This window comes from Poeciliopsis prolifica, unplaced genomic scaffold, assembly GCF_027474105.1.
Source record: "Poeciliopsis prolifica strain line A6 unplaced genomic scaffold, Auburn_PproV2 SCAFFOLD050, whole genome shotgun sequence".
NCBI lineage: Eukaryota > Metazoa > Chordata > Actinopteri > Cyprinodontiformes > Poeciliidae > Poeciliopsis > Poeciliopsis prolifica.
This window is the reverse complement of record NW_026562425.1, coordinates 3227239-3246992: the sequence shown is the minus strand read 5'-3', so window position 1 is coordinate 3246992 and position 19754 is coordinate 3227239. Positions and strand designations below refer to the sequence as shown.

The 19754-nt window shown below is 38.0% G+C and overlaps 2 protein-coding genes across 2 annotated transcripts; one reads left to right on the top strand and one right to left on the bottom strand.

Moving 5' to 3' along the window:
* Positions 1 to 1963: 1963 nt before the first annotated feature.
* On the bottom strand, positions 1964 to 11329 carry pnhd (pinhead). The gene is made up of 7 exons (XM_055058169.1): positions 11203 to 11329; positions 9132 to 9215; positions 8905 to 9044; positions 6469 to 6763; positions 4393 to 4574; positions 2989 to 3047; positions 1964 to 2222 (listed from the first exon to the last, which is right to left on the bottom strand). The coding sequence occupies exons 1-7, from the start codon at positions 11327 to 11329 to the stop codon at positions 2072 to 2074; spliced, it is 1038 nt and encodes a 345-aa protein (XP_054914144.1). The 3' UTR covers positions 1964 to 2071.
* A 968-nt stretch (positions 11330 to 12297) lies between these two features.
* Positions 12298 to 19224, top strand: LOC129377946 (serine/threonine-protein kinase NIM1-like). Its single transcript, XM_055058168.1, has 4 exons — positions 12298 to 12367; positions 12468 to 12743; positions 13809 to 14077; positions 15562 to 19224. The coding sequence occupies exons 1-4, from the start codon at positions 12298 to 12300 to the stop codon at positions 16315 to 16317; spliced, it is 1371 nt and encodes a 456-aa protein (XP_054914143.1). The 3' UTR covers positions 16318 to 19224.
* Positions 19225 to 19754: the final 530 nt, after the last annotated feature.

Genomic DNA, 19754 nt, shown 5'->3' with positions numbered 1-19754 from the left:
AAAAAAACCTGAAAAAGTTCTCTTTTATAGATTTTTTCTTTGCCACATTTGATGGGATGGAGAGCAAAACCTAGAGAGGTCAATCCAGGACATTATTAATCTACACTAATGTCAGATTATGGAAAATACAGTTTGCAAATTGTAAAAGCAATTATTCAGTTTATAAAAAGTCAAAAAGGGCTGATTACCAGCCTAGATAGATAGATAGATAGATAGATAGATAGATAGATAGATAGATAGATAGATAGATAGATAGATAGATAGATAGATAGATAGATAGATAGATAGATAGATAGATAGATAGATAGATAGATAGATAGATAGATAGATAGATAGATAGATAGATAGATAGATAGATAGATAGATAGATAGATAGATAGATAGATAGATAGATAGATAGATAGATAGATAGATAGATAGATAGATAGATAGATAGATAGATAGATAGATAGATAGATAGATAGATAGATAGATAGATAGATAGATAGATAGATAGATAGATAGATAGATAGATAGATAGATAGATAGATAGATAGATAGATAGATAGATAGATAGATAGATAGATAGATAGATGATAGATAGATAGATAGATAGATAGATAGATAGATAGATAGATAGATAGATAGATAGATAGATAGATAGATAGATAGATAGATAGATAGATAGATAGATAGATAGATAGATAGATAGATAGATAGTAGATAGATAGATAGATAGATAGATAGATAGATAGATAGATAGATAGATAGATAGATAGATAGATAGATAGATAGATAGATAGATAGATAGATAGATAGATAGATAGATAGATAGATAGATAGATAGATAGATAGATAGATAGATAGATAGATAGATAGATAGATAGATAGATAGATAGATAGATAGATAGATAGATAGATAGATAGATAGATAGATAGATAGATAGATAGATAGATAGATAGATAGATAGATAGATAGATAGATAGATAGATAGATAGATAGATAGATAGATAGATAGATAGATAGATAGATAGATAGATAGATAGATAGATAGATAGATAGATAGATAGATAGATAGATACACCAAGGTTGGTAATCTGCCTCTGTTGCTGTAACAAACATTGAAGAGATCAAAGCTTTAGTTCACTGCATGACACCTTGCAGACAAGTCATAAAACCTTTTACTGTTGTAGAGGCAGAAAACTATGACAGAGGTGTTGTTTCACAAGTCTGCATCAAAATGAGGAGGAAGTAATGGTTTGCATGTGTTTGTCCAGAGAAACACTCACAGTTTAGTCTTTGTTTTTCCAATAAATATCCATTAGAAATCATATATTGAAGAGTTAGTTTAGTGAAAATGATTTAATTGTTGGTTTTTAATCAAACTTGATGGTCACAGCTGGACTTTCACTAATATTTAAGCTCTGTATTTGATAAAATCCTTAAATATAGTCAGAGAACTATACCTTGAACAGTTGTGGTTTAGATCCTAAAATATCAGATTTGTTTCCTTTTAATTAAATGCGTAGACATTAACAACTCCTACATCTTCAGCCTACAAACACATGATTGTGTGCATTGTCTTCATTGTACAAAATATTATGAGCAAAAAGTCTTAATCCTGAAATTATTATTATTTTTTTGTTAAAAATACCACCTCTAATAAAGAAGCTGCAGCACATTTTTCTCTTTTGTGCAATATAATCCTTAGAATAAAGAAAAAATACTAATTAGCTAAAACATGACCAGGCAAGTGAGAGATCAAACAAAGCCAGAAGCTGATTTTTCAGCCAGAAAAAGCCTGGCTGCTGCATCTCTAAATCAGAATGATTTGTATTCGGTTAGTTTGAATTCTTCACATGACAAAAATAAAATAATATAAAAAAAAACACAAATGCATACTGATACAGCCTTTTACATTCCAGAGTCAAATAATAACATTCAATTTATTATTTTGTTTTATTCATTCTATTTACAAAATTATCACATATACATATATTACATATAAGACAAGATAACCTTAACGTTTTGACAAGAGTTTGGTCAATCAGGAGGCTGTGGAAGCTGCTTTTCCAGCAGAGGGCGCTGTGCTCAGTTTTGGCAGCGGCAGGAGGTGATGGAGAGGAGAGTATGAAGCAGCTCATGCTGGTTGATGTAGCTGTGGCTCTCGTATCCCTGAGGAACGCAGGAGCTGGGCTGTCTGTCTGACCACAGCAGGCAGTTTTCCAGATCAGATGGATTCCTGCAGCGGCAGAAAAAGAGGAAAACATTAGTGAAAAGATCCAAGTCAACATGTAAAGTGGAAATAAAGCCTCACTGCAAAAACTCTATATCTTACCAAGTATTTATAAATCTGGTTTCTAGTGAAAATGCAACAGTACATTTGAAATAAGACAAGACTAACTTACAAGTAACTTTCCAGCAAGAGGTAGGAGCTTGTTTTTAGTAAATAATTCTTTAATATTGATCAAAAAGTGCTTGTAACATTTTCAGTGAAATAATCTGCCTGTGCAACTGGTATTTTTTCATCAATCTTAAGAAATTATTTGCTAAAAACAAGCTCCTCAACGTGTGTTTTTGCAGTGCAGTAACAGCCATCGGCAACAGCAACCCATAAGTGATTATAATATAAATTACTTTATAACATCAATGTCACAAATTGTTTTTGTTGTATTAATGTTTTCCTTTATGTAGGTGCAGAGTATCTTTTAAAAAAAATTCACAATCAATGTTTAAACTATGCTATATATTTGCGAAACATTCTGCAAATAAACGGCATTTCCTCTTATGCAGATGCTAAATAAGATTCGGTATTTAATGTCTGTAATCTGATAACAAGACTGGAGAGCTGAAAAGAGCATTTGGTGTTAGAATCAAAATGCATCCCGCTTGCAGAAGGTGTCAAAACTTACAGGTTGTTGTTACAACTGGGGGATGGCAGAGGAGGTGTATGTGTGTGTGTGTGTGTGTGTGTGTGTGTGTGTGTGTGTGTTTGTGTTCATACTGACCTGAGAAGGCATCGGTTTCCTGTTGTGCAACCTCCCAAACATCTGCCCACATCTACTTCCTGTAGAAAATTAGCAACACAGAGAGACAGAGAGAGAGAGGAATTCAGCACAGAGCTGGCCGCAAATATTGACCCACTTTGAGCCGAGGAGCAGCTGCCGCTTGGAGAGTTAAAGGTGTTTTCATTCGACACCTGCAGCCGCCATTTGTTTTTACTAGCTCCAATCTCCCATTTGGTGCAGAGAATCATCAGAAAACCAAAACCAAAACTGAAGAAAACAGAAAACTCAATAAGTTATTGATTTCTCGTTTCGCTAAATGTAGTTGTTTTGTAGCTTACTTAATAAAATAATACCTTTTTTTTATTTGGATTTTAATGTTTTTGTTTTCAGCCCTGTTTTTCCAGGAAGCAGAGCAGATCAATGTTTGGTCAGATAAACTTAGGAAGTACTAATCAATCAACAAGCCAATATCAATTGATGCAGCACTTTTCATATAACATTAGTTTAAAATCAGACCCCAAACAAATGACTCTCTAAAATAAAAAGGGAAAACTAATACGTATGTATTTCTATGTTTTGCTAAAATACAACTAATAATTTTAAAAATAATAATATGCATTCCATAGAAAAATTCACTGACCATATTATTACACAATTTTACATTTCAAAACAAAATTTGCTTAATGGAAACAAGTCAATTAAAAAAAAACTTCAACTAAAAGTTTTTTATTTACCAAAATTGAAACAAAAAGCATCGAACGATTCACGTAAAAACACAAAGAAGAACGACAGGAAGTGTAGGATGAGCTTTTTAATCACTTGTTACGTGAATAAACTTGTTCATGTGTGACTCTAATTGCATCTTTTTATCATTTTTTTTTACATTATTGGAATATTAACAATGTTTTTCACACTTTTGTAATGGAAACTCAATGCAGTCTGCTGGGTTTCCTTAAATAGAAACTTCTTAAACCACTTTGAATAATTGATTCAGATTATTATTTTGTTTGATAACCAGGATCAGTTGGAATGTGTATATTTTGGTTTTTGTGAAGCGTCTCTGTTCTGAATTGTCATTACATAATGTCTCTTTTCCAAATCCAAATCGCTACTAAATGTTATTTGGTAGCGATTTGGTTCTGCAGAGTGCAACACGCGGTGCTGTTTTTCACACTCGGATGTGCGGTGCCAGCCTCCGAATTGGCCTGATTAAACACCGACTTCCACTTTTGAGTCTGGTGCTTAAAGGCACTTCATTATTGTCTGGCACCCAGCTAAGACCCCGTTTCCTCTGCTCTTGATCACAAAGGCATGCGAAGCAAGCATCTTAAAGGAAACAGCTGAATATACTCTGCTATTCAAAGAAATTAATGGCGTGAAGGAAGTTTTTTTTTTTTAACTTACTTTAAGCCTCTTTTCTTTGAGTCCATCTACATGCTGGACTGTTTCATAGTAGTATTCCACATGTGGGACCCTGTAGCAGCTTTCCTTCAGCTCGCAGGCCGACACGGTCTGGACCACATCCACTTTGTTAGGAGTTTCCAGCAGCGCTGAGTCAAACTTTGTGGGGACGCAGGAAAAACCCTCTGGAAACAAACGATGAAGGAAAATGTTAACAGGAAAGAAATACTGAAATACTGTCAAACCTGTGGCGTGACCCTTCCTCTTTTATCAACAGTTTCCAATTGAGTTGTTGAATTCATTTTCTCCTTTCATGCCAGCTCATTGTTTTTTTTTTGTTTTTAAGCAGTTATGAGGCACGGTTGCAAAACCACAAACAGCTACAGAGAGTTACTCAACAGGTTGTTGCTAAATAACCAAAGAGAGCGTGAGTTAGTGAATGTCCCCAACCTAACTTAGCTTAGCTGCCAAACAGAATTTGAGATTTCACATCAATTGGTTTCTATATCAACATTATATCGGTGTTAAAACATTTGTGTTTAATCTCTTTAACATTGTAGATATTACATTACAGAAGCATTACATCAAGATTCACTAATTACTAATAAATTGGAAGAAATCAGTTTAAATACTCAAAAATTTGATCGTTTTCTTATTGTTAATATTAAATACATCAAAACTGATAACTACCAGCATAATAAATGGATCAACACATTTTTTGTTTTGTTTGTTAAAACTGGCAGATAAAGAATAAGAACATGTTATTTGATGCACATCTTATAATTCTGCAGAAAACAAAGCTACTACTTCTATGTAAAAACAAGCACAAGTTTTCCTCTTTGGAATCAGTCCAAATTGGAAAAACAGAAGTTGTCATAGTACTGATGTAGTGATCAGTCTCTACATCTCTGCATCTCTATTAAATATTATAATATTAGGATTCTAGCAGCTGAATCTGTTAGTAACACCTGACTTCAGTTATTCTTGAGGGCCCTCTGCTGGTGCGGGAACAAAACAGCAACTCCTTAGTTTGACAGGCTTTTTAAAAAAATATATATATATTTTAAATAGTAATATCATTTATATTAATGATAAATGAGGACCAGATGGCAGCTTTGTTAACTAATTATGCGACATAATTTAATTCACAAATGAAAAGTGGTTGTTTTATGTTTATTGCTGTTGTTGTAGACAATTTCTGTGCCTTATAAATGGTATTTATCCCCTTTGATCTCAAATTTTGTCGCATTTCAACCACAAATTTTAATGGTTTTTATAAGGGCATAATGTCATAGATTGACACAACTTAACACAATTTTTTTTAGAAATAAAATCTGAACACTTTGGTCTTATAATTATAACTATCTCAAATTGTATTTGGCTGTTTGTAATTTATTCCCAGTATAAATCTAACTTTTGTGTGAGGAATTCAAAAGTTTGTTAGAGAACATTAGTGAATAATCACCAAACAGACCAAGGGACACAGAAGATCCCTTATCTTTAGTAGCACATTTCATAACAGAAGAGCAAACTTTCTGGCAAGACACACAAGATGTAGAAAAAGTTCAAAAGTAAATTTGATTGAAAAAATATGCATAATTGTTATTCCATTTGATTATTAAGTCCTACCCTGACAAAAACCAACCTCCTATTCAACACTTTGCTTTCTAGCTGGCAGCAGGAACTCTGTTGAAGTTTTCAATTTTACACAGTTATTTGGAAGTGTGGCCAACACTGCCTGAATAGCTTCTTCACTTCCTCCATGGTCATTGCAATAACTAAAGGCACACTATAATTTTAAAACAACCTCCCAAAAAATAAAGCTCCTTCCACAATGTCTCCTGCTGTTTGCTGATTGGCCAGGTTGGAATTTTACCACAGAAATCCACTGCAATGTGAGGAAGCCCAGAGGCACAACTGAAGAGATGAGAATCGAACGGAATGGCCATGCCAGTCACGCGATATCTGTAGTGTTGGTTTATTACATAAAACAAACAAACAAACATAAAAACCCACACTGAACTCTGTTGTGTTAACGAATCAAAACAAAACGTGAAACGACCCAATAACTGTGAATACCTGGGGTTCCTTTCAAGCGGGAGCATCCTCCCACGTCTATTACCGTCTCGTACGGCGTTTCTAAATAGTAAGTCCTTAGAGCTGGGACTCGGATGCATTGGGTCAGCTTGACCTCACAGTGGCACTCCTCGATGACCTCCACCTCCCGGGGCCCCTCGAACAGCAGCAGCCGCTCCACTCGCATCCCCGTCGGCTCGCACATCTGGTTCGCCCCGCAGGAGGGCAGCAGGGTCAGCGGGGTCAGCCGGGTCAGCGGCTCCGAGATTTCTGGGGCGGCCGGGCGGCGCGTCCGCATCTTTGAGGAGATCATGAACTCGTCAGAACATGTTTCTGTCCTTGTCAGCGTCTAGGTATGGGCTGATTTTAGGCGATTTATAGCGAATTTTATGCAAATGAAAAAAGCACAAATAAAATAAAATAAAAAAACAAACAAAGAACGATGACATGAGGTGTGATTATCAGATTTTGTCTATATACATATATATATAAAAAATTCCCTTCTCACCCACCGCGGGTGGTTCTTATCCTCTGAGCTCGGGTCCTCTACCAGAGGCCTGGGAGCTTGAGGGTTCTGCGCAGTATTGGCTGTGCCAAGGACTGCACATTTCTGGACTGAGATGTCTGATGTTGTTCCTGGGATCTGTTGTAGCCACTGCTCCAGTTTGGGGGTTACTGCCCCGAGGGCCCCGATGACCACAGGCACCACTGTGGTCTTCACCTTCCAGGCCCTCTCCAGTTCTTCCCTGAGGCCCTGGTATTTCTCTAGTTTCTCGTGCTCCTTTTTCCTGATGTTGCAATCACTTGGTATTGCTACATCTACCACAATGGCTTTCCTCTGATGTTTATCCACTACGACAATGTCTGGTTGGTTCGCCATTACCATTTTGTCTGTCTGGATCTGGAAGTCCCACAGGATCTTAGCTCTGGCGTTCTCCACCACCTTTGGGGGTGTTTCCCACTTTGATCTCGGGGTTTCCAGTCCATATTCTGCACAGATGTTTCTGTACACTATGCCTGCCACTTGGTTATGTCGCTCCATGTACGCTTTCCCTGCCAGTATCTTGCACCCTGCTGTGATGTGCTGGACTGTCTCAGGGGCCTCCTTGCACAACCTACACCTTGGGTCTTGTCTGGTGTGGTAGATCTGGGCCTCTATTGCTCTGGTGTTAGGGCCTGTTCCTGGGCGGCCAGGATGAGGGCCTCTGTGCTGTCCTTGAGTCCAGCTTTTTCCAGCCATTGGTAGGATTTACTGATATCAGCCACTTGGGTTATTTTCATTGAGAATGTGAATGCAGCATTGAGAACGATCCCTACCAACACCATATATATATATATATATATATATATATATATATATATATATAATATATATATATATATATATATATATATTTCTAAACAAAACAAAGGGTTGAGGGTTCTGCGCAGTATCTTGGCTGTGCCAAGGACTGCACATTTCTGGACTGAGATGTCTGATGTTGTTCCTGGGATCTGTTGTAGCCACTGCTCCAGTTTGGGGGTTACTGCCCCGAGGGCCCCGATGACCACAGGCACCACTGTGGTCTTCACCTTCCAGGCCCTCTCCAGTTCTTCCCTGAGGCCCTGGTATTTCTCCAGTTTCTCGTGCTCCTTTTTCCTGATGTTGCAATCACTTGGTATTGCTACATCTACCACAATGGCTTTCCTCTGATGTTTATCCACTACGACAATGTCAGGTTGGTTCGCCATTACCATTTGTCTGTCTGGATCTGGAAGTCCCACAGGATCTTAGCTCTGGCGTTCTCCACCACCTTTGGGGGTGTTTCCCACTTTGATCTCGGGGTTTCCAGTCCATATTCTGCACAGATGTTTCTGTACACTATGCCTGCCACTTGGTTATGTCGCTCCATGTACGCTTTCCCTGCCAGTATCTTGCACCCTGCTGTGATGTGCTGGACTGTCTCAGGGGCCTCCTTGCACAACCTACACCTTGGGTCTTGTCTGGTGTGGTAGATCTGGGCCTCTATTGCTCTGGTGTTTAGGGCCTGTTCCTGGGCGGCCAGGATGAGGGCCTCTGTGCTGTCCTTGAGTCCAGCTTTTTCCAGCCATTGGTAGGATTTACTGATATCAGCCACTTGGGTTATTTTCATTGAGAATGTGAATGCAGCATTGAGAACGATCCCTACCAACACCATATATATATATATATATATATAATATATATATATATATATACATATATATATATATATAAATAATCCGAGATTAAATTCGCATTATTACCATGATAAAATCGTAATGTTCTGATTTTATTCTCTTATTATTTTTTTACTTTACTCTCGTCATCCCCTCAGAGGCCCTAACACTCACTCGTATTTTGGCATGAAGAAGAAAACCTTATAAATTACAAGAAATTCACACTGCCGTCTTGTGGCAGGAGGTGGAACTGCAGCATACCTTCTTGCTCCTTAGAAATTCCAACATGGAGGAATGTTTTGAGTATTCTTGCTGTCTTGCTTCATGCAATGACCTCATGGCCATCCCACAACGTGGCTTGCACATTCCCACATCTACGCTGACAGGACTCCCTGAAATGTCTAAACACCCAGAGAGAGTCGCAATCAAAATAGACAGCAAATATTGATAAATAAATATAAATAATATATTTATGTTTGCTTCCTTACCTTGCCCAATGTACACAAAGTGACTCAGCCTCTTGCAGCATAGTCGTTGTGTAAACAGGTTTCTGTGAACGATCTGTTTGCTCACTGCAAAAACACAAGACAGGAATGCATCCGTCCTGTCATTTGTTGATGGATAGCATTTATTGAAGTTGTTGCAACATAAGATACTAGTCTAAAGCAGCAGAAAAATAAAGCTCATAGACCTCTGCAAGCACTCATTCTTTGTATTTTGAAAGAAAATATTGTTAGCTCAAAAACTGCAATCCCCATTTCTAGATTATATTATTTTACAATTATTTACCGTTTTCACAAGTTAGCATGCACTTTTTTGTTGTTTGCAGTCTGTGAGATAAATCAGACAGGATTGGCCACCAGTACTTACATGTCATGTGAAGCACAAACAGGAGCAGAAGGAAAAGTTGGAGAACATCCATGACTCATCTGAACGTGCTTCTCAGTGCTGTCCTGTTCACTTCTAAGAAGAGAGAGCTAATCAAATTTCCATGATGAATGCCTTACAATGCAGGGGTGACTTCACAGGCGGATCTCTATTCTTTTTTTGTTTGTTGTTGTTTTGTTTTTTGCTGCAGAGAGACCCAAATATGCTGACCAGATCTGAGCTCTTACTGATGAAGGGGCTTAAAAAGACCCTGAGCCATTCAAAGAGTCACCCTCAAAGGCATCAATCATCTTTTATCTCAGGGGGAAGGTGTTTAGCACCTCTGACTTAAAACAAAACCGGGTCTAAACACATAAACGGGAGCAGCAGGGGGGCGAGCGTGATCCTCACCTCCAGAAAACTCCAGCGCCTCTGTGTTTATTCAGCATGATGCCAAATGGTCAGACACTCTTAAACCTTTCACGAATCTCAACTCTTTCCTTTTCTCTAACTCATTCTGACTGAAACTGTACATGTGCATATATCTGAGACAATGTGAAGAGTTAAGCTGGCGCATTCAGAGAATGAGCATCAATCTTCTAAATGAAACGGGTCAGAGCTTAACCCTAAACAGATTCAAAGGTCATTTTGAGCTATTTGTCCTTTTTATTTTCCAAATTACTTTGGCTGTTGAATAAATATGTATGTTCAAATCTGGACTATTGTTTTTTTTTTTTAATTATTATCATTATTTTAGAAATTACATATTAGGTTCTCAAATTAGCCTACAGTGGCCAAGCTTCACTTAAACAAATCCAAATGACAAAAAAGTACTCTTTGAAAAACCACTGAGGCAGCCATTTTGATCCCATGTTTATTTCACATTAAAAAAAAATCTATTCTTTTATATTAAGATTTATTTTGGATGAGTAGTTTTTCTTTTTGTTAAAACTTGTATGTGACCAGCAGATGGCGGTAATAATTTTCAACATGCAGATCGGCAGTGATGGTTGCTGTGTTTCTTCAAACTGAATAATATTCATCATCTTTTCACACTGATATGCTCATCCAGAATTTTCTGAGTGTTTCTGTGTGTGTCTGTTTTATCAATCAGAATCACAGATTTTGCGGTGCCAATTTAGAAATATTTATTTAAATATTTGCATTAATGTGACTTGTTATCAACCGCTGTACCTGTCACGGACTATAACTTGACATCAACTAAGGCTGAGTCATTTTATCCCAATGTTTTTGGCCAATTTTGAGAAAAACAGTTTCAGTAAAACCAGAAAAAATATGATCTGTTGATTTTATGTGAATTTTACATCAATTCTGTAGATTTGTGAAAAACTGGAGGGAATTATTGATGTCATGTGGGATCTAGAGGGCCACATGAAGAGCTAAGGCTGGCCATATTTGGCCCCTGCGCCTCGAGTTTGACACTTGTGCTCTAAAATCAAGGTGGGTTTTTCAGCATGAGATCATCCCACTGCAAGTGTGTCACATATAAAAAGTTGTGGAGTCATTTTCTATTCAAATCCAAAATTCAAAATACATGGAGGTATTTTCCATCCAGGCGATCCTCTTCTCATAAGAGCCTTTCTTTCAGTATTGCACGTGCAAAGAGCTTTATTGAGCACGGCTTAATAATGAGTCACCTGTGGCATGAGCAAGCAGTTTTTACGCAACGACTTCCCAGGATAATCCCGGCTGTCCAGTCTCGGTGCTTCAGAGGTTGATGGGGAGCCGACATCTGTCTGTTGTCACAGTCAGTGTCTGTCTGGGTCACCGGGTCAGTCACAGAGAGGCCTGCACTCATGTCCTCTAGAGCCTAAAGTTAGCTTGCAGGACATTTTATGAATTCTTCATGTCATTTGGAACATGTTGAATTTAATGACAGGTATGATTTTATGTGGGCTGGGTTGAAATTGACCTGAATGCTTCCCAAGTATGGAGGATTTTCTCCTCTCTTGTGATGATAAAGAAATGTTAGTTTATCTCCCTCTTTATAATCAAATCAATTCCTTAAAAAGTTCTTATTTTTCACTTTTGGGTATTATATTTGGCACATTAATGATCTCACCAAGTAATTTATTCATTTCAATTTCAGTGGGGTTTTTTTCAGGATCATTTCAATCAAACCAAATCCATAACTAGAAAATTTGGCATTTTCTTCACTGACAAAACATGAATGTATTTTGAAGTTATTTTAATAAAGACAGGGCAACGTAATCTGTGACATTTATGATGCAACAGCCTTAAATGTAAATAAAGGAATAAGGAATAATTGTTTAAAAAAAGTATTCTAGAAATAATGGACGTTCTTAATTGCTGTCATGTCTAAAATAGCTCATTTTTGAAATAGGAAAAATATTGTAGAGGTAGGAGGATGAATAATTCATAGCATTCATACAATGACTGTACAGATATAGATCCACATGTATTTAAAGACTGAGTGTTGGTCAGGTGGTTTGCTCATCTCCAAGGCCTCCAGAAGCGACATATTGTCTGTCTGCATTGGAGGAGGCCAACACCAGAGGGGATTATAGGGCGTTATGTAGTAGTTCTGGATTATAAACCATGAGACAACACTGCTGCATACAGAGCAGCAAAGGTGCCAGTGCATACTAGTGTATACTCTGGGAGAGAAGACTTTATTCCTGATGCATGCTCCACATTTTTCCACTAAATCTTTCAATTTGAGTAAACAATATATTTTATTTTCCTTCAAATCACTGTATTTATTGAAATTGAGGAAAAGAGTGTGCACCCATCTGGATTGAAATCATGTATTTGAAGAACAGAAACAATGCAATCAACACAGAGAGGAGCAAGAAGAACATAAAAGGGAAAGCATGTAAGTACAGACACACAGTTTAATTCCCACTCCAGCAAGTGTGATATAAATTGCAGAAGGTTTTCATGCCGTTACCTCACTTCCTCTTTCTCAATGTCAGGTTCTTATTTACGGTCAGGCATCCATCAAGAAGAAATCCTGACTTTGACGTCACCAAAGGAGAACAGCAAATTGGAGAGAAACAGAAAGGTGACAGAGGATGAAGAGTCGCTGCAGAGGACCGCCTTCGGGAAGGCCGTGTACAACATGACCCATTCGGAGAGGGTGATGGACGACCTGACGCTTGGACGGCGGGTGGGATTTTACGAGCTGAAGGGAGAAATCGGTTCTGGTAACTTTTCGCAGGTTAGACTGGGAATACATGACTTGACTAAAGGTGAGATTTTGGATGCTTTGATTTTAATACAACGTACAGAATCTTTTACGTTTATGAAGAACAATATGTGCACCACAAAAACACTGTATTTTCTGTTTAGTTTCCAGTGCAAATATCTTACTTTAAATAAGACACAACTAACTTAGAAGTAACTTTTCAGCAAGATATAAGAGCTTGGTTTAAGTAAATCATTTCTTAAGATTTATTTAAAAAATACTAATTAAACTCACAGTGTTTTTCACTTATAACAAGACTTTTATTTAAGCATAAAAGAGCTTAATTTTGTGTAAAATGATCCTCTTATTTGAATTTTCCATTTTATAATCAGTGAAGATCCTAGAACATTTTCATGAGGGTTGCTATTAAAACATTTAGGGGGGCACAAAAAAAGACAAGAAAAGAAATAGAAAAAAAATCCCCTAACTTTATTTATTTATCTCTTTGTATATTTTGTATTTATTAATTCATTGAGTTTTATATTTATGTCTTCACTGGAGAATATGGCTCTGTTTGCCTTAATATGACATGAACATGATTCTCTGGGGTAGCCAGCATTTTTCAAGAGGGGCTCGTGGCCCCCGACATCCCTCTTTTGGGGGCGCCACTGTTCATGCTGAACAAACTTAAAAATGTTTTACATCAAAGTACAACACGGCGTCTGTGCGGTTTGAACAGAGACGATTTCTAATCTTCCATTTCCTCTTCCTGTGACTCATTTTTTGAGAAATTTTTGCCGCTCTGTCTGAAGTGACATGTTGGATGTTGCATGTTTCAGTTTTCAGATGAATGCACAGACATCCAGCTTAGCTTAAGGAGACATACTTGCATCAGTCTGGGTCATTCTACATGTCAGAAGACATGACTAATCTCATCATCCTAACTAATCCATAATGTTTTCATCCTCGTCTGCTTTTGAGTCACATGGAAGCTTTGTTGTGAAGGGCTAGAGGAGACAAATCAGGTCTAACGCGGCATTTTATTAGAAAATTAAATGAGAAGATCATGAAGCTTAAGAGAAAATTGTGTTTCTGATTGCTTTTCTCTGTGTGTCACTGTGTGATATAGAGAGAGTAGCAGTGAAAGTCCTGGATAAGGAACGTCTGAGCAAACACGCCCAAGCTCTCTTTGCCTCTGAGATCGCTTGCATGGAGAGGCTTTCCCACCCCAACATAGTGCGCCTGTACGAGGTGGTGGAAACCTTCAAGCGGCTTTACCTGGTGATGGAGTATGCCAGCGGAGGGGAGCTGTTCTCCAGGATCACCAGCAGGGGACGCCTTTCGGACCTTGAAAGCAAGCTGGTGTTTTCGCAGGTTCTCTCTGCAGTCAAGCACATGGTGAGTTAAAGAGCCAGAGGAAGTTTTCAGGGAACCGAGTGGGCGTTGGGTTTACCGGGAAAACGAAAGCAAAAAGCTTCAGAGGAAAACGTCAAACCGGGTCAAACACTGACGGGTCCAGGAACTGACATGATGATACAGAAGAATTTTTGCCTAAAAAATTATGCAAAATTCACATTTTGCCCTTCAATTTTGGAAATTAACAGCTTCTATAAACAATCCAAGTGCTTAAACAATAAGTTAATGTTTTTTGGGGTTTTTTGGTGTCTGGAAAATGAGCTGTTTCAAAAACCTCCCAATTGTTGAGTCACAGTTTGTTGTTACCTAGCAACCCCAGCAAAAACCCAGCCCATCGCCTAGCAACCCAAACGAAGCTCCAGAATGTTTGTTAAGCTGGTTTTACCGTTATATCCAATGCATAATGACTGCTGGAAGAGTCAACTGTAATTGCCTTACCAATCAGAAACCACTTACTGAAATCTTGTTGGTTGTGCAGGAGGCTCCACTTCTGCTTTTCAAAGATATATAGTTGTATATATTGTATTGCATCTATACTATACCCCACTATTCAGTGAGGGCCAAATCTGTTTATGTCCCCCACCTGGAGTTTTGTCAAATTAGTGTTTGATCCTCCTGCAGCAGCCCATAATGGACTGATTTGATTTTTGCAGTTTTGCACACCCAACATAGGTGTGCAAAACTGCAATGGTTAAACTGCAATTGTTAATCAGCCTTCAATTGAATTTATGTGAGTTAAAGCAGGAAAACATATAAACCATACAAGGGAAACAGAGAAATAGCATAACGAACCACACCAACATGTTCTACACTGCTCAGTGGGAACGAGACTTTAGATGGAAGCAGCAACTTCGCTGTGTGGGGGGTTAAAGCTGCAGTACATAAATATATTTTTTGAATATATTTAAAACAGACAAATGATATTTATGTAATATATTTGTTGAAACTGTCACTATGTTGTGACAGTATAGTATGAGACAGATAATCTGTGAAAAAAACCCAGAAACAACCAATCAGAGCCAGGAGGTGTGTCTTAGCACTGTCAATCCCGCTACTATATAACATCTTGCAGCCGGCAGAGCTTGTTGTGAATGGTAAGGCTAATTACCATAGCCACCATTGTCGGCAGTAACGATAAGGTGTTTCTACACCATTAGCACATTTAGCAGCGTGTACATGAGTTTGATTGACAGCTCTAAGGCCCTCCTCCTGACTCTGATTGGCTGTTTTTGAGCGGGACTGGTGCATTTCTTCTGACAACAATAGCAGAATAGTGAGGAGGTGGAAGAGATTGATTTTTTCCACAGATTAACTGTCTCATATCATACTGTCCCGACAAATTTAAAGATTTATATTTGTAAATAAAAGTCACGTACTGCAGCTTTGAAAAAAAGATCTCAACTTTTTAACTTTTCTTATCAGCTCTGATTGCTTCAATAACATGTGTTTGTCTTCTCCTTTTCCAGCATGATAATAACATTGTCCACAGGGACCTGAAGGCCGAGAACGTCTTCTACACCCACACCTACTGCATTAAAGTGGGGGATTTTGGTTTTAGCACGTGTTGCTGCTCCAGTGATATACTCCACACATTCTGTGGCTCTCCACCTTATGCAGCACCTGAGATTTTCAAAGAGAAAGGCTACATTGGACACTATGCAGATACTTGGGCTCTGGGTATTTTGCTTTACTTCATGGTGACCGCCACAATGCCCTTTAAAGCAGCCACCACGACCCGGCTGAAGATTTGCATCCTGCAGGGTTCTTATGCCATTCCCTCATATGTTCCCCAGTCCTGTCAGGAGATCATAAAGGGCCTCCTGAGGCCAGTTCCCGTAGACCGCCTCACCTTGGCGCAGATCATGATGAGTGACTGGATGACGGGCATCGAATACCCTCAGGCCTACCCGCCCTCCAGGCCTACTCCGTCACACCTGGTCGACCAGAACCACGTCTTCACCTCAGATGATCTGAGCGTGAAAGTGGCGCTGGAGGATCTTGGCATCAGCGCGGTTCATCTGCTCAACAGCAGTCTCGACTTGAGAAGCCCTGTCACCGGGACCTATCGGATCGCGCTTCATCAGATCCAGAAGCGAAGATCGATAGACGCTGCGGGTTACAGTCGGACACACACGAGTGAGTCCCTGAACAGACTGAGGAGGAAAGCCGGGTCAGAGGGCCATCTGTACAAGCGCCACTCTGTGGTCTGCGCCATCATGTAGCCCCATCCTTAACTTTTTAAAATGTGCTTCCACTCTGAGCTTTACGGCATGGGCCCCAACTTGCATATTTTCTGCGATTGTGAAAAACGTTCTTAGACACACTCACTATAACTTGATCATTTTGTTTTTGTTTATGTCCACCCACTTTGATTTAAGTGCAAGTATTTTGGCAATAGCATGAGGTTTCTGAAGGGACAGAGCATGATTTCATGTATTATGAAGGTTTCTGAGAATGTACACAGTAGCATGCTCCATGAAGATACTTGGCCTCCTTCTTGTCCACTAAAATAACATCCAGAGTTGTTGCAACTGGAGCTGCACTTAAATCAGCTGAGCGTGAAGGAAATTTGTTGAAGGTTGTCAGTGACCCTCTTCAGATTCCTCCTTCTGTATGACTACAGGAATTTAGAAATAAAAAAGCAAGTCAGGAGGTTTTTTATTTGTAGATTAGTGAATGCAACCAGCCGTGCATTTCTCATGCCTGCATCACCCTGTTCGGGGATGCATGAGTCAAATTCGGAGACCTTTAGCAAATCTAAGAATTCAGTTTAAGAAAATGCTCCCTCCTCCAAAAGCATTGGAATGGTAAAGAAAATGTATTCAAATGTTGACAGCAAACATTTGAATTTGACAAAAACCTGTCTATCCAACAGATTATCAACATTTTTATTTGCAGAAAAGTTTCATTTTTTTTACATATAAGTGGCCTGTTTAACTGACATGTTACAGCATGTCAGTTGGATTTAAGTCCAGGCTTTGACTGGGCCAGTGAGTTTTGCTCTACTAGGAATGCTGTTTTGGGGGTGTTTTTACAGCTCTGGTCTCCTGAATATTATGTTTAAGAATGATTCATTAAACCCAACCTTAATCAATCAATCAATCAAATTTTATGTGTATGGCACATTTCAGCAGCAAGGCATTTCAAAGTGCTTTACATCATAAACACAAAAACACAAAGTCATGCAACATAGAATAAACAATACATTGTTACATCATTCAATTTTTAATTGATTACGTTTCAAATACAATTCTAAACAGGTGTGTTTTTAGTTGAGATTTAAAGGATGTCAGTGTTTCAGCTGTTTTACAGTTTTCTGGAAGTTTGTTCCAGATTTGTGGTGCATAGAAGCTGAAAGCTGCTTCTCCTCTCTTGGTTCTGGTTCTGGGGATGCAGAGCAGACCAGAACCAGAAGACCTGATGGTTCTGGAAGGTTGATACAACAACAGCAGATCTTTGATGTATTGTGTTGCTAAACCGCTCAGTGATTTGTAAACTAGCAGCAATATTTTAAAGTCTATTCTTTGAGCTACAGGGAGCCAGTGGAGGGACTTTAAAACTGGTGTTATGGTTTCTATCTTCCTGGTTCTAGTGAGAAACTGAGCAGCAATGTCCTGGATTTGATTGATTGACCTTAAGTGAGGATGTAGAGCTTCAGATGTGATGTTGGGGTTCTCATGTGTTCTCCTGTGTGAATCCTTGATTCTCTCCTGGAGGTCAGCCACCACTGGGAAGAATCATAGGATTTTCCATATGGTTTCTTTATGGACAAAGGTTCTCAGTGTGGTTCTGTGTATGTTCCTAGGTCAAAGAAATTGCTTTGTAACCATTTTCTTACTGGTGAAAATCATTGGCTGTTTTTTTTATCCATTCTTTTAATTTTGGGCATCTTTTAGCCTATTACAGATTGTTAGATTCCAATTAAAGCAACGGTCTGACACTTTTATGAAAATATGTTTTTTCACATAATTGTTAAAACTGTCGCCATTTTGTTACAGTATGAGATGAGACAGACAATCTGTGAAAGGATGCAGCTTCTCCACCTTCTCTCTGAGCTACTGCTGCCTTCTGAAGAAATACATCTCTCCTGACCTAAAAAAACTACCAATCAGAGCCAGGAGGAAGGTCTTAGCGCTGCCAATCTACCTAGTGAACGCGCTGCTAAATGTGCTAATAGCAAGAAAACAACTTATGTTCCCAGAAAAAAAGCTATGCTAACTAGCCTTAGCTTTCATAGCCAGATGTGTTGTGAGGAACCGCCACAGAGCTGTCACAACATAGTAATGTTTTTAACAAAATAGGTAAGAAACATATTAGTTTCTTCTGCTTTAAGTGATTCTTCATGGACATACTGTTATAGAAACTGAAAAAATATCACAAAAAAACAATGATTTAACAATGGTTGGGAGAAATTATCTGGACCGTTTTTATTCTTAATATTTAAAATATTCCTTTAAAAAAACAGTATTTTGTAAAGTGTCTTTATTAGAAATGATAATCAGTTTAGTGATCTGGAAGGTTTAAGGAAGACAAAAAAGCAGAAGATGAGAAGCCTGGAAATTGATCTCTTGTCTCATAGTAATATTTTGATGTCAAACTCAATTGTTTGTAGTTTACAGCAAATAACAAAAATTGCTCCTTCTTCAAATACTGTCAGGGGGAACATACATGTTTTTACTCTGTATGGTTTTATGCAACTGTATAAATTTTTTTTAAAATCCTGTTTCTTTTTATTTTTTTATTTTCCTTAAATTCTGCTTTAGAGAATTACTGACCGTGTTTATTTGGTTAGAGACAAAACTCCATAATTCTTATCAGGCCACTATTTTAAAATAAAAAATGTACATTTATGCTGTAAAATAATGCTAAAGTCTATGGATTGTGTCAATAACATTAGTTATGATACATAAGTTTAATCACTTTGGAGAACTTTAGCCTTTTAGCTGACAAGTAACTTGTATAATCCAGTCCTAACTTGTTCAACATTCACACTTTGACCGAAGAATTGGCCATAAAGTCAATACAGACAGAAAATACTATGAAAATGTAAAACACCAACTACAAATTGTGTCAATAAAAGTGCAAGTATCATTAATTTGTTGTTGTTTTTTAATGAAATAAATTATTATCCAGTTGTAGTGCAGCTCAACTCTTTTCATCACACTCTTGTTACCCAAAGAAGGTCAAATATTTCACAAAGTTATTCTTAAATATACAACCTTGCTTTATTTGTACATGTTACAAGCAGTAAATATTACTTATGAGGATATTAAGCACACTAAAGATCTTTTTAAAAGCAATTAAATATTACTTTTTTCTTTTGCTTTGAACAGAACAACTCACCCTGCTATTACTGAAGAAGGAACAGAATTTTCTTATATAATGACAGTAAATTAGATTTGTTGTCTTCAGTTCGGTCTCATATAACATAAAGTATTTGTTGCGACATGTTGATGCTGGTGGAAAATGTAATTCAAAGGAAACGTTTGCTTTCTGAAACGCTTCACACCTTTCATTTCACCTTTCATTTTATTCGTTGAAATTTTTATGGGAGCCAAAATTTACAGCCATGGCACTGTTATTAGTGTCTGACATCCAACTTGCATTAATAAATAAGTCACAGTGTGTCAGATGAGGTCATTATTTCTGTTTTCCAAGC